The sequence below is a fragment of the Varanus komodoensis genome, unplaced genomic scaffold, assembly GCF_004798865.1.
Source record: "Varanus komodoensis strain SLA01 unplaced genomic scaffold, ASM479886v1 scaffold26, whole genome shotgun sequence".
NCBI lineage: Eukaryota > Metazoa > Chordata > Lepidosauria > Squamata > Varanidae > Varanus > Varanus komodoensis.
The window spans coordinates 6,158,945-6,172,362 of NW_025335684.1; the positions used below are offsets into that span (position 1 = coordinate 6,158,945).

The 13,418-nt window shown below is 42.1% G+C and overlaps 1 protein-coding gene across 8 annotated transcripts in view; it reads right to left on the reverse strand.

The window, feature by feature from the left end:
• The window catches only part of SUN1 (Sad1 and UNC84 domain containing 1), a 43,354-nt gene that overhangs the window by 26,525 nt on the left and 3,411 nt on the right, over positions 1-13,418 (reverse strand). For 2 of the 8 annotated variants that reach the window (XM_044433870.1, XM_044433871.1), the window contains exon 2: positions 3,845-3,941. The exons of 3 other annotated variants lie outside the window; for them this stretch is intronic. In XM_044433870.1, coding sequence (XP_044289805.1) covers positions 3,845-3,921 — 77 coding nt within the window. In that variant the 5' untranslated portion in view covers positions 3,922-3,941. Of the gene's footprint in view, positions 1-3,844; positions 5,024-11,184; positions 11,380-13,418 lie in introns of those variants that run through there. 3 more of the 8 variants (XM_044433873.1, XM_044433868.1, XM_044433869.1) reach the window with 2 other exon arrangements.

Here is a 13,418-nt window from a genome sequence, read left to right on the forward strand (position 1 = left end):
TGAAATACACTTTCTTTCATGGAAAACTAAATAGGGAAAAAATGCAGTGAAGGATTCAGAACTTAAAATCTGGAAGTAACTTTAAAAAGAGGGAGCCTCTTCCATGGGAGAATGTTTAGATGGTCCCATCAAGCCAATTGTCAGTAAGATGGCGCACACACTTTACATTTACTCCAGACCAAACAGTAACAGCTTTCAAGGTGAAGAAAACAGGACAGAATTCTGGTCCCAGTTTCTCTCATTGCTAAAAATGCTTTAATGGGGACATGCCCAGCTCCCATTTTAAAGGTGGGAATGCTGGCAGTTTCAGTCTTAAAAGAAGATTAGGGTCATTCTTCTTCAGGAAAGGGCTGTATCTCTGCGACATTGCACATGCCGCACATGCAAATGGTGCCAGATTCAATCTCTCGCATCTCTAGGCGGGATTATGAAAGACTTCCCAGAGTCATTGCCAGTTAGAGTTTAGGCATTACTGATGTAGCTGGACCAGTGTTCTAACTTGGTAGAAGTCAACGTCCAGGTTTGAATACACCAATATCATCTTATGCTTCTGTTTAAAGAAAACGAAAAACAGTGCATTTCTCCTATGAATTCTACAATTCTAAACATGGTACATGAGCAACCCACAAGGTAATCCTCTCTTCCATCAGTGTGACATCATGTCATAACACGGGCAGAGGAGGTTGGAGTAGATCCAATTATTTATTAATCAATTAAACATTAAAAAGGAGAATTGTCTCCAGTTTGTATGGGAATAATCTGGGGTCTTCCCAAGTCCATTTGAGTTAGTGGGGAGCAGCCCCTGTCTAAACGTATTTTTTCCCACACCCAGGGCAATACCAAGGAGGTAAAACACCTGTACAACTTCAAAGAGCAGGTGAGGGCTGACACGACTGAACGCTCCTCTTTGCAAAAACATCCCATGCACATCGGGCAGAAGGCAAGGCAGGAAAGCCCTTGTCTTGCAATGAGCGCAAGAATTTTATGCATATGGAGGCACCTTTAATCCTATGAGCCCTCCCATATGAAGCGGTACAGCCATACCACAGGCTTGTGATCTGGGTGGTAACTAGGCCACAGATGGCAGGCCCAACCGCACTGCGCCATAGATCAACTAGATCGGGGTTGCTTGACAGGTACCCTACATCAGGTCTCCCCCAAAACGTATTAGCCTGATGGGAGCTGGTGGAGGAGATTTCTATACAGGGCATGGTGGAGCATCTCCTCTTCCGGCAGGACACTCGGTTTCTTTGCTAGGCGCCGAAGAGGGGTGGTTTGCTCAGACCTCCCTCTGCCATTCCTCTCACTCAGCTACACGGCCCTTCATGCATTTCGCCTACATGCAATTACCTGTCCCCTCTGACTACACGTCTGGGCTTACACACATGGCCACCCCTTGTGGTTTAGCACACGTGTGCTCATTCTTAGGCCTTTGGAGAGCTGGAGTGTCACAGCTTAGTTGAACACTTCCTCACAAACAAGGTTTCTCTTATGCAGCTAGGCACAGTTCACATGTGTCGCCGTACAGCTGCCTGCATTTTGCGTGTGCCAATGAGGCAGTACAGACACGCTATTGAAGTACCAGGCATGAAGGGCAGCTGCCGCTAGGCCCAATCTGTGTTCACTTGGCAAACACGCCTATCCACCCAAGGGCATAACATGCCAGGGTTGCTGATAAACGCAGCTTGGCACTTGGCCTGCAGCCTCCTGGGAGCATCTATGGAAGAGAAGATGCTTTGAATTATTACACACTTTTGACCCATATTCTGTAGAAAAAGCTCCACTGCAGTTACCAGCTTTACCCACCCCCACACATATTCTTATGTACTGGTGGCACACTGCGAGAGAGAGAAAGACAGACACACAGACAGACCGACTGACTGACTGAACGAACGAGCCACTGCTTGGTTAGCTTCTAGCCTGGGCACCAGGAGGCCGTTCTTAGCAGCCACAGCTGACCAGAGGAGCAACTATTCAAGCCTGTGATGACACTTCCCAACACTTATTTATGACATTTATATTCCTCCCCATAGCCCATAGGGCTCTCTAATCACTTCACTGATGGGGGAAGGGAAGCTTCCTTGAGGTTAGATGAGGGGTAATAGAGAAGAGTTACGGAAAAGGCATCTTACAAGTTCCCCATACTTCCCATGAAAATCTCAATCTGGGATGACCTACTGACTGTCGAAACATTTAGGGTGGCCTCTTTGTCTTTTCCCTCATGCCATCTGGCTTGGGGCAGTCTGGCAGGCCTATGACAACACTGCTGTCCTCCCAAGTGTTATTCCGAGCTGTATCACTGTTGTGGAGCTAAACACCAGCAGGCTGAAGCCAAGTGAGCATTACATGTGTACTACAAGACTAGAATGGATGTGCCATTTTTAAAAAATTCTGGGATGCTGCTCAGAGAACCCCTGGGTTACGGGGTGGCACAGAAATAAATAAATAAATAAATAAATAAGTGTATCATGAGAACTGATAAAGGCACTGGCTTCTGACAATACATATCTGAATGGAACAAAAACTATTTATATCCAATATGATACATATCTCTTTGCACATGTGCATGGATATGAATGCACAGAAGCACTGTGGGAATCAGCGCTAAGTGGTGACTGCGCTGCACAGAGAAAGCTCACACTAGCTAACTAGACAAGGCATTTCCATCTATTACACTCTGTCTTAGAGACACAGACCTCCAGAGTGCTCTGAAGTGAGAAGCCAAAGAATACGTGATTAAAGTGACTGCTTTAGCTTTCAGACCATGCATACACTGTGAATGTGTTTGATTACAACTGTGAAGCTTTTCGTTATTATTAACAATTCATGGGTAGTACTTTGTAATCCTTAGCTCACTGACTTGCCCATCCAATATGAGTAGGTCACAAATATTCCTAAATTACAAAAGGGGATCTGATCCCAAGAAGAAGCGACCACTGAAGAATATCCCATGATTTCAGCCTAGGCTGGATCTTGAAGAAAGGCACGTCGGGCAATAACTGTATCAACCCTGGACAATCCTAAACCCTTAAAGGCAATATTTGGAACATGTGGCAGAGACAGAAAATTACAGTAATCTATAGGGTGTTACTTAATACAAATGGGCCTTTAACTAACATAGTGCTCCTTGAAATGGGGCATTTTTCCTACATGGAGAACACGTTTGCACAAGAAAAAAAAAGAGGGACTGACTACAACAGCACATGTAAAATGGCCACACTGGCCATACAACAGAGGCATGACTTTCCTGCAGCATTCTGCACCATATTTACCAAAACTCAGAGACTTAAAGATTGCCAAAACGATCCTTACATCCTAATGATCCAAGTCCACATTAAATAAAAAGTTGATAAAGTGGACAATAAATGTACATTTGTTAGTAACTACAATGCTATTCCTTTGCACTTGTTTAACAAAACTGACAAGCATTCTTCATTCAATAAAATTATGGAGCTCTATTATGTTTATTTTTATTTATTTATTTAGAAAATTTCTATGCTGCCCCATTCGCCGAAGCCTCGGGGCGGCTCACAAACATGTTTACCGCACTCTGCATGTATAAAACAAAAAACTACGGAATCTGGGTGTGGTTCTGATGCTCTTTATTTAGTGACTGACAAACCCTGAGTCACTGGGTGTCTTGGCTTAAGACCCGTCGTTAAAAATGCATTTCAAACATAAAAAATAAATTCAAACTCCCACATTTATCATGACATAGGAAACAGAGTGAGATTTCGTACCAACCTGAGGGTTTCTTGATTTCTTTTAAAACTTATCACAAAACCCACAACATGGAAACAAAGTTTTATAATATGCAGTTTCTCTACAAATAAAAAATTCTCACCTGAGTGCATAGGTATAGCCAGTGTTCTCTGGCACATAGTGGGGAGGGGTATACGTGTGAAGACGTGAAAAATCCATGGTCACTGTTTCAAATCATACTGCAAAAAGTTGAAAATACAATGCTATAACAGTGTTGAAGAGAGAGAGAAGAAGAGCCCTTGCTTGGTTCAGCCTGTTCCTCTGAGTATTGCAAATGCTGCTTTAGGGAAAAGTCCATACTGGTATCAGAACTGGAGTGTGTTTTTAATGTGACTGCTAGTGTTAGATACCCCTTATCGAGAGTCGCACAAACCATACACTTCCTTTTGTGGAGAACTTTTTAGAAGTATTAAGGCACACAACACGTGCCCTTTGCCAAGTTTCCCGAAACACTATCTTAAAAAAGCTAAATCCTGCTCGTAAGTACAGTGTTATTTTAAAGTGCTATATTTAACTGTGCTATGCCAAAATACTAGGAAGAATTCACAATACCTGCAGCAAGTCTTCCCCCAGAAGGCTTGAGGGAGTCATTCACACATAATACAGAACTAGTAAAAAATTTTAGATGATTGAATAACACCAATCAAATACACATTGTTTTGTTTAAATAAACGAAGTGGTAAGCTGTCAATACAGACAAGTTGGACAGTTTCATCTTGTGCCACTGTAAAGAGGGAAGGGGATGTGGCTCTGTTTGAATTCCGAATTCCCTTTCTTGGAATTGGTTCAACTAAGTGCCTGGAATTAGGCAAATCTCTTTGTGTACACACCCAGAGAATCACCCAAAACACTGTCATGAATCTATGAATCACAAATCTAATGCTGCATCTGAGTAATGGGAACTTGTTTCAGCTCTGGGTTTTTAGCAAGCCAATTTGAAATATTTGGAGTGGGACATAAAGAATCACATGACTAGTTTTGCCCACCAAATGGGAATTTTTTTGCGGGGGGTAGCATACATCCATGTAGCAAGATACTTTTAAAATGGAGAAGAATTTTTCAAATTGAAATTTATATAAATTTTAGTATAAAATGAATAGGTGTTAAAACCAAACATGGAGCAGTAAATTGTATACCACATAAAAATTGAAGCAATTACCAAACTTACATACTATTTAAGATTACGAAATGGCAAGATATAGGAAGCAACCAAAAGAAATATGAAGAAAGCTGTTGTGTGAGAATGCCCCAAAGTTTGAACTCTATTACCCAGGAAGATGGCTATTTTTAAGATTTCACAGAGAAAAGATGCCTTCAGGAAGGACATTCAGGTACACAACTAAATGTTACATTGTTAGAATTGTATTTATGCTACATGCATGCCAGGGTTTCTATTCCAACTGCTTACACCATGCTAAACACCAGTAATAATCAATAGAGCAACATATGGGGGGAACATATAGGAAACCTCCCCTCAGATATTGTAGGCCCCCACCTTGACATTTCAGTTTTTAAAATAAATTGCTCCCTAGCTTGTTTACTTACAGGGACACACAGAGGAATACACAGGCAATATTCTATGGAACTACTTATCAAGAAATACACCTGCTCCCAGCCGGTGATATATTAAAATGTATTTCAAGAAGAATCATTTTAAAAATAGGTTGAGCATGTCTTAACCCACACATCATTGGAACATATCTAACTGCTATGGGCGGTATAGGTTACAGATGATTTGCTATGATAACTGCTGTTCCAAATGGATCTAATCAGTGTGCTAATTAAAATTCGGCAGCAGTATAAGAAAAACCCACCACTAGAGCAACAGAAAGCATTTTCAAATGGGGGCACAGTGCAGTGCTCTTTAAACACACTGATTCAAAACATTCATGTTAATTCAACAGGAAAAGAAAAATTCAGCTGCGGCTAGATGATGCTCCAGCTCCTGACGTTTGCCCCAACATATTTTTAGGCATCTGCTTTTACAGGGTTTGCCCCAGTAAAATTTTAGGCACCTGCTTTTAACACATATAGCAACATTCCATAGTATTTGCCTGGGTTCCAGGTATGCAAAGTATTTCTGGGAGTGAGAAAGGCCATTCCCATCACAGTAAATTTGATTTGGTAGATAATGCAAGTTTTTTTTTTTAAAGCTTCAAATACTCTTCCGTGATGCTGTATGCCAGACACTGCAGCTTTCCTGGCACTTTGTAGGAATCTGTGAAGAGCTGAGGCGTCATTTTTTACCCAAAGAAACTCAGTTGGGCCTTTCCACAGTGAGCCTCGAGTGCTGAGCTTGTTCCAAACGGGTCAGGGCATGATAATGATAAATGCTTAAGGTTCTGCACTGGGCAAAAAGGAGGAGAGGAAAGGAAAACCCATGTCATTCAAGTTTTGATTTATTAAAGTGAAATAATATCCAGAACTCTTTTTAATATACTAGGAAGATGTTATTCAGATAGTGTCATGTTTACAAAACAGTTTTGCTCTATCTGCCACCAACATGACGCAAAAACAGGGTAGAAAATTAATGATCAATGAATGAATGACTCAATGATGAATAAAATGAATGATCAACAGAATAACCTACTTCCCAAATGCAGAATCTATAGGTGTTTCTTGGGAAGTATTTACTTCATTTCTGAAGCCAGCAGCTTTGATTGCAATTCCAGTCAAGGCAATCCATGCTATGGCCAGTGAAATGCAAAGATAGTCTTCACACAACCACAGCTCAGCACTGTGAGAAAAAAGCTTTCCGAAAGTGACTTGAGCAGAAGGAAGGTTCTTTTGCCAGGCAAACACTCTGAATTTATGCCAAACACAGGAAGCTTTCCAAGTCAGCAACACTTTGGTCACAGGAATTAGTTAACTGTAATTTCCTTCAGAACTACTGGGATATGTTGATGAAGAAACAGCCAAACACCGGAGTAACACACAGTCTTAGGGACACAGAGTAAGTAGGCCAGGCAGCCTGTTTGCAAAAGTTCTGTGACCATGCACAGAAGCGATTTTGCAGCCAAGTTGACTGACCTTGCACAATCTCTGCACCTTGTACTATGAACAAGATGAAAAGTACACACCTGCCCTTTCCATACCTACAGAAATAAACCTCCTAGACATTTTAGGACAAACCAATTGTATATTCTGAAAATTGAAATGGAAAGTATACTTGCTTTTCTCCAAGTTGTTTGTACATTAAGGTATCATTAGATGTTTCAAATATCATGCAAAGAAAATATTTTATTCCCCCTACCCAATTGTATCGGCTTTCAGTCTCTTAACATTTAAGAAATGTGGAACAAGTTTTGGGAAAAAAGAACATTAGGTTATGGGGCAGCATATAATAATTCTTAATAGAATAACAATCTTTCAAAACTACAGCCTAACAAATTACTAGCAATTAATGCACTTGAAAAAAATAAAACCGGAATAAATAAGCAACTTTGGGCTATTTCCTGTAACTTATGGCCCAGTTCAGAAGTCATTGTTTCTCAAGCACCAAATTGGTCCAGTAAACAGGAATAATGCACAAGCTTGCCTACTTCTTTCCCTTCTTCTCCTTGCTAAAATAAATAATACCATAGTTATCACCAATGTTAATTTGCTCTCCAGCCAGAGGTTGAAGTAGCTTCTAATTCTGATTTTAGTCTCCGGTTTGGGGCAGCCCTAAGGTCAACAGTCCCTATGGCTGGTTCAGATGGAATGTGAAACCAGGAAAAGAAAGGAAATGGAGAAAGGCCCATGAGTCTGTGCAGCACTCCCAACTGCTGGACTGGCTTGATAGCTGGGCTATTTGTTGTCTAAATGGGGCTAGTGTGATCAACAGTGTGGTCAACAGGGAGCGAGTGACGCCGGGAACAAACGAGAAGCCTGGCTCCATCTACAGTTCCCTCTTGGCGCAAATGCAGCTACACAGCACTGTTACTTAGCAAGCAGCGTTGCATCAACAGTTCCAATTTAGACCTGGCTGCTCAACAGCTGCTGTCACCCTCCTGGAACTCCACATGTGAGGTGTCAGACTACCCGGCAACGATTTTTAATAGGCACAAACATGAGCTGCGTAGTAAGCTGTGCCTGGGTTCTGGAGGAACTGGGCCCAGAGCTATTATTTGCATACAACCGCTCCCCAGTCAAAGACGAGCTGTTTAATCATTTCAATTCTTTTCCCACACTAAGCACTGGAAAGGTTCCAAGAACAAAAACTATATGCATTTCATTTCTTCTGACTATTCCAGCCCCATTGCGATTATGAGACCAATGGCGGCTTCCTGGATTAAATGGGGCAATAATTCTCAGGGAAGGGAGAACAACCCCCTGACTTAAGAGCAAAGGAAAAGGCACTTGATGACCCCTTCTACTGTAGACATAATTACTTTCAGACACTGGAAATACGGCTTGAGGATATAGACATGCTAGACTTCTCTGACCAATGCATGATTATCTCGACTAATCTTAAGTTTTGCCAACATTTCTTTGAGGGGGGAACTGAAATCAGGGAGAGTTTAGCAAAGAAATCTTGATTCCAATGGAAAGCTCTCTGCTGAAGGTTGACAGGGTTCAGAACACAATCCGAGAGATTTCAGAACTAAGTTCCCAAATGGGGAACCTGTTGATAGAAAAGAATGTAATGCAATGTTTAATGTGAGGAGAATAGTATAGAACGTTGATGGTTAATGTTCCTTCTATTCTAAACAGCTTTCGAAACAATCTACCCCCAGGATTATCAAGGACAGCAACTTGTTATTTAATAGTATTGGATGCCAAGCCCTTGGCTAGAGAAAGGGAAGAGATCTCTAGAAGACACCCAGAAACGAAGTGGAGTTCCTCTCCTGCCCTATGGACGAGGAACTTTCTAATCGCACAATGGACTTGATGGGCTCCAGGGGAAGCAAACAGTTCAGTTCAGCGGATTTATGTATTAGATGTACAGCTCCACTTTTTCCTTTCAAGGAACTCAAGGTGGCTTCTATCATTCTTCTCCTCTTGCTCGCCATCTTATCCCCACAGCAACAACCCTGCAAGGGAGGTTGGGCTGAAGAGTCTGTAACTGGCCCAAAGTCACTCAGCTGGCTCCACGGCCGAGCAGGGACTAGACCCTGGATTGCCTGAGCCCCAGACCCGTGCTCTTGACTGCTAAACCACACTGGCTCTCTCTTGGCTAGACCACGCTGGCTTTAATAAGCTGCCTACTTATTAGAAGCAGCTAGTAAGCAGCTCCTTAATCGCTAACAGAAACAGGAAAAAGAGACACATGAAAAAAGCCCCACATTTGCTCAAAAGGGGTATCAAACTTGCTGCTTCTGACTTCAACTGTAGAAGATGCTGACCTATTCCTGCCTGCTCTTTTACCCAGTGACAGTAAGCTTGAGCGGACTCCGGGGGATGGTGGAGGACAGGAAGGCCTGGAGGAATGTTGTCCGTGGGGTCGCGATGGGTCGGACACGACTTTGTGACTAGCAACAAGTCTGAGAACAGAGAGAAGGGGGATTTTCATATTATTTTTGGTCAACTGATCTTACAAAAAAATTCTGGACTTCCTTCCACATTATTCTAGAAGAGACAGGAGCACTGCATTCAGTGCACACATGGACAAGAGGGCACCAACGTGAAAGGTGCTGTATGCGTGTACACACAGTTGTGCAGGATTCCCAATCACATGAACAGCTCCATGACAGTAAAGCCAGTGGGTGAAATTCCACTCCCCTCTATGTATTTAGTGGCACAGAAGGTGGGGAATGGCTTTATCATCAGGGAAGGACACCAATATTTCATCAAACTGGTCATATAACAAAACAAAAATCATTTTGCTCATATAGTGAATCCTCTCTGTGCAAAACCCTATTACTGATACTACCAAAGTCTATGTGCCTAATAAAAATCAACTTTAAGTAAATCAAGCATTCTGTTTTGCATAAATGTCAAAACTCTTAATGCCAAAACTCAGGTTCTTCCTATCTTTCTCCCTCATGTATGGGTGTGGGATGAGAGTCACCAGAAGTACCAGAATGCTCTTTTTAAAGCATGTTTAAGCACTACAAAGCTGACCATTATTTCTCAGCTACGATAACTCTAATGAATTCAGAACCATGGACATCCTTTTCTTTTGTCTTTCAACGTACAGGTCATACTAATGTATGCGGAACTATACATGTGTCAGTACTGACATAAGGCAGTTTAAAGAATAAATTCCAACTTACTTTGACTTGATAAAAAAGAGGACCAGAGGATGGGTATATTAGATATTCACAGGAAACAGGTATATTTTAGAGCAATGCAACTTACAAGATATCTGTATAGATCTCATGGGGATATGCTAGCTGCAAATATGCAGAAGGAAATAACAAGCAATAAAATGAGCTTCTGTTTTAGAATTAAAAGGTTTACTGATCAGACATTTAAAAATATCTATAATCTGTTATAAAAATAGGTACTTGCTACTCCAAACACCTTTCAAAACAATTGCGCTACCTTCAAGCAATATTAATATAAACATATGCACAGTCTAACCCATTCTTCAAAACAAAAGTAAAACAGACCAAAACAAAAACAAAGCAAACAAGAGCGATGAACTCTTATTGCAACATGTTAAGGACACAATTGTATGCATGTTTACGCAGGAAAAAAATTCTGTAACTCCCAGCATTCCCCTGTCAAAATGTTATAGGACCTTGTTCTATATAATCAGTGACACTGTTTCTCCCTAATATAGTTAATCCAGGTAATACAGCCTGCAACTTCAAACTTGAAAAACTTTCCTGCTACCTCAGGATTTTACATGCTGCTTGGGGTTATGTGCGACTCCTGTTCTCTTACAGGGAATATCTAACATTTTGCAATCTCTTCCACATTCCCCCTCCAACATTACCAAATTTAGAACAGGCTGAAAAGCAAAGAGTTTCAGGCAAAGAACAAAATAAGTACATTTAGTGCAAAGGGTTAGCACAATGTTTCAGAAAGCAGTCACAATCGGAAGTAAAAATCAGTCATGCTGACATAAGAATCTGATCGCCTCTAGTATACAGCACTTGGTGCAAGCCTTAACTGTAATATTACTTAGGCTGGGACTGTCAGATGGGAAAGCTAATAACAACGTATTAATTTTTAAAATAATAGTCTGAATTTGGAGGCACTACCACAGTTAACGTTAATGAAAATACTGTTAATCCAATATGCCTACTTCATATCGAATGCCTCGTTGCACTTTACAAGGTAGAAACCCTGCAAGGGGGCAGTGCCTGTCAGGCAAGTGGAACAGATTAGGTCCCACTTACCCAGAGACTAATCTCCAACTCAGCCTCCTGAAACAGACCAAGTTAACTCCTCACTGTGGCAAATCTAAAACAAACTCAGATTGTTCGCCAGCGAAGCCCCACATTTATCAGACCTACACAACTGATCAGGAAAATAGCAGCGGAGGCACACCTTCAAACCTGGATTGTTTCAAAAATCAGCACCATTCGCTCCACACGGAAGGAAAACAAAATTGTAATTCTTTAGTTCAGCATGATGTTCCACGATCGAGCAATCTTTCAGCCCGGTTAATTCACAAGAAGTTTGAGAGTTGACAGCACATCTTTTCTATTCCACACTGCAGAATCCCAAAATGGCTTCCCAGCCTCAACAAAGCCTGAAGGATCAGACTAATCTAATCCAGCCTCTTAAAGCTCCCGTTGTCACTCAGAGGCAGGCTTTGAACTCATTGGACAAAGGGACTTCTGGCCAGCCCACAACACTTAACCCCTTAATTCCTCCAAGACCATAGATGCTGGAAACCTTTTCCAGGGCTTTTATTTATAGTTACAGGTTTCCATGGGACTTTAATCCTCACTTTTCAATTTGCGTGTTTAGCAGGGAGAAGCTACAGGGCTGCACAGCAGACTTCCCCTCCCCGGGCTCAATACATGTTTTTGTTATTTTCCTAGGCAACCTGCAAGACTCTGTCCACAACATGTTTCCATTTAGTAAAAAGGTGGGTGGAGGAGGAGGAGGAGGAGGAGGAGGAAAATCAGGCTCCTCTTGGCTTTCCATAATGTTAAGTTCTCCTCCCACTCTGCAGATACGGGAACTAGCGCTCCACTGAAACCTACTCCGGAGGAGTTTGAATGGCATAAATGCAAGCAGATGCAGTTCTCAAAATGCTCAACAGTGCCCAGGCATGGCCATGCTTTATGTATACTGATGATCTAACATTTTATCACACCCAAAACAAAATGTGCATGGCAGAGTGTTTTGCAGGCAGAACGTCCATTTCAAGCCTTCTCCTAATTCAGCTAATAAAGACCTGGCCTTCGATGAAATCGTAAAATGCTCTGCATACTTCATACTCCTAGAGTTCCCGGAATCTGGAAACACTAATTCAGTCGCTGCACCCAGCCGTGTGGCTTGTCCAGACAGCCGCCAATCCCCAGAGAGGCACTGGCCGGCTTTCAAGCACTGGGCCATTCGCCGCTTCTTGCTGCCCCACATCGCTGCCAGATGCCGCTCATCCACCTGCTCCCAGGCCCAAAGAGCTATAGCTTTCCCCTCTCCTATCGGTCACCCCTGAAGATTCTGCGAAGACCTTACAAAAATGGGGGCCATATACAGAATCCGTGACGAGATCACACTTAGAATACTGTGCACAGTTCTGGTCACCACAGGGAAAGTACTTCAGGAGGAAGCAAAGAGATTTTAGGGAAACGTGTGTCTTTCCTACTCTTCTCACTGTGAAATCTCAGAAGCTTCTGAGGAACCCACAAAACTGCCACACGAAGGATCCTACTTTCAGTTTGGCTGATGCTCTTGCGCTGCCTCCACATGCTAAAGCGTATACCTAGAGTTTCTAACAGAATGGTTGTTCAAACGGCATATTTTGATGCCAGGAATTGACAATAACTGCTAAGGTAAAAGCAGAAGCTCCCTCTTTGTTATTTTCTAATCATGGAACTTGGTCTAAACAGTAAACACCAGAAGTGTGGCAACAACTGCAGATTCTGTAATGCTGTTTGCACCAAGCTCCTGGCCTCACAATAAACTGAACAGTTTTTAGACCATGTTGCGGTGTTCTTAAGACAATCTGACTATAAGAATCAATTCACACAACCAAACTGGCAAGCTCAAAAAACAAACTGCTGGGTATATACAGTGTTTAGTGTTGTTCTTTGTGAAATACTTCAACCCTGTTGCTCTTCAGATATGCACGAATTACATTCAGACTTCAACTATACACAGTACGGGTAACAATTAACACAAAATAATAGCAGTTATGAGCCAACACAGCCACGTGACTGGAACAAGCCGGTAATAAATCAAAGGAGATAATCCCAACCGAAAAGCAAAAGGCAAGTGTCGGAGTTAGCACTTAAAAACATGTCTGAACATATGCAGGGCTGGGGCTAGGCGAGCTTTCCTAGGAAGGGCATTCTGCAAAGTTATTCCACAACAAGAACAGCCCTAATACGGTACACATTTTATAGTTCAAGGTTAAGAAAACTAGCCAGTGGAACAGTGTACCAGGTGTCACACGCAGTCTAGCGACTCTTGCAGATAAGGCAGGGGTGGAGTCGGTGCTCATGGTCCATGTAGGTACCAAGGATGAGGTCCTGGAAGTTAAATTTAGGTTGCTCGGTAGAAGGTTCAAGTACTGAGGTTGAAGGTTGAGATGCTTTCAATATGAG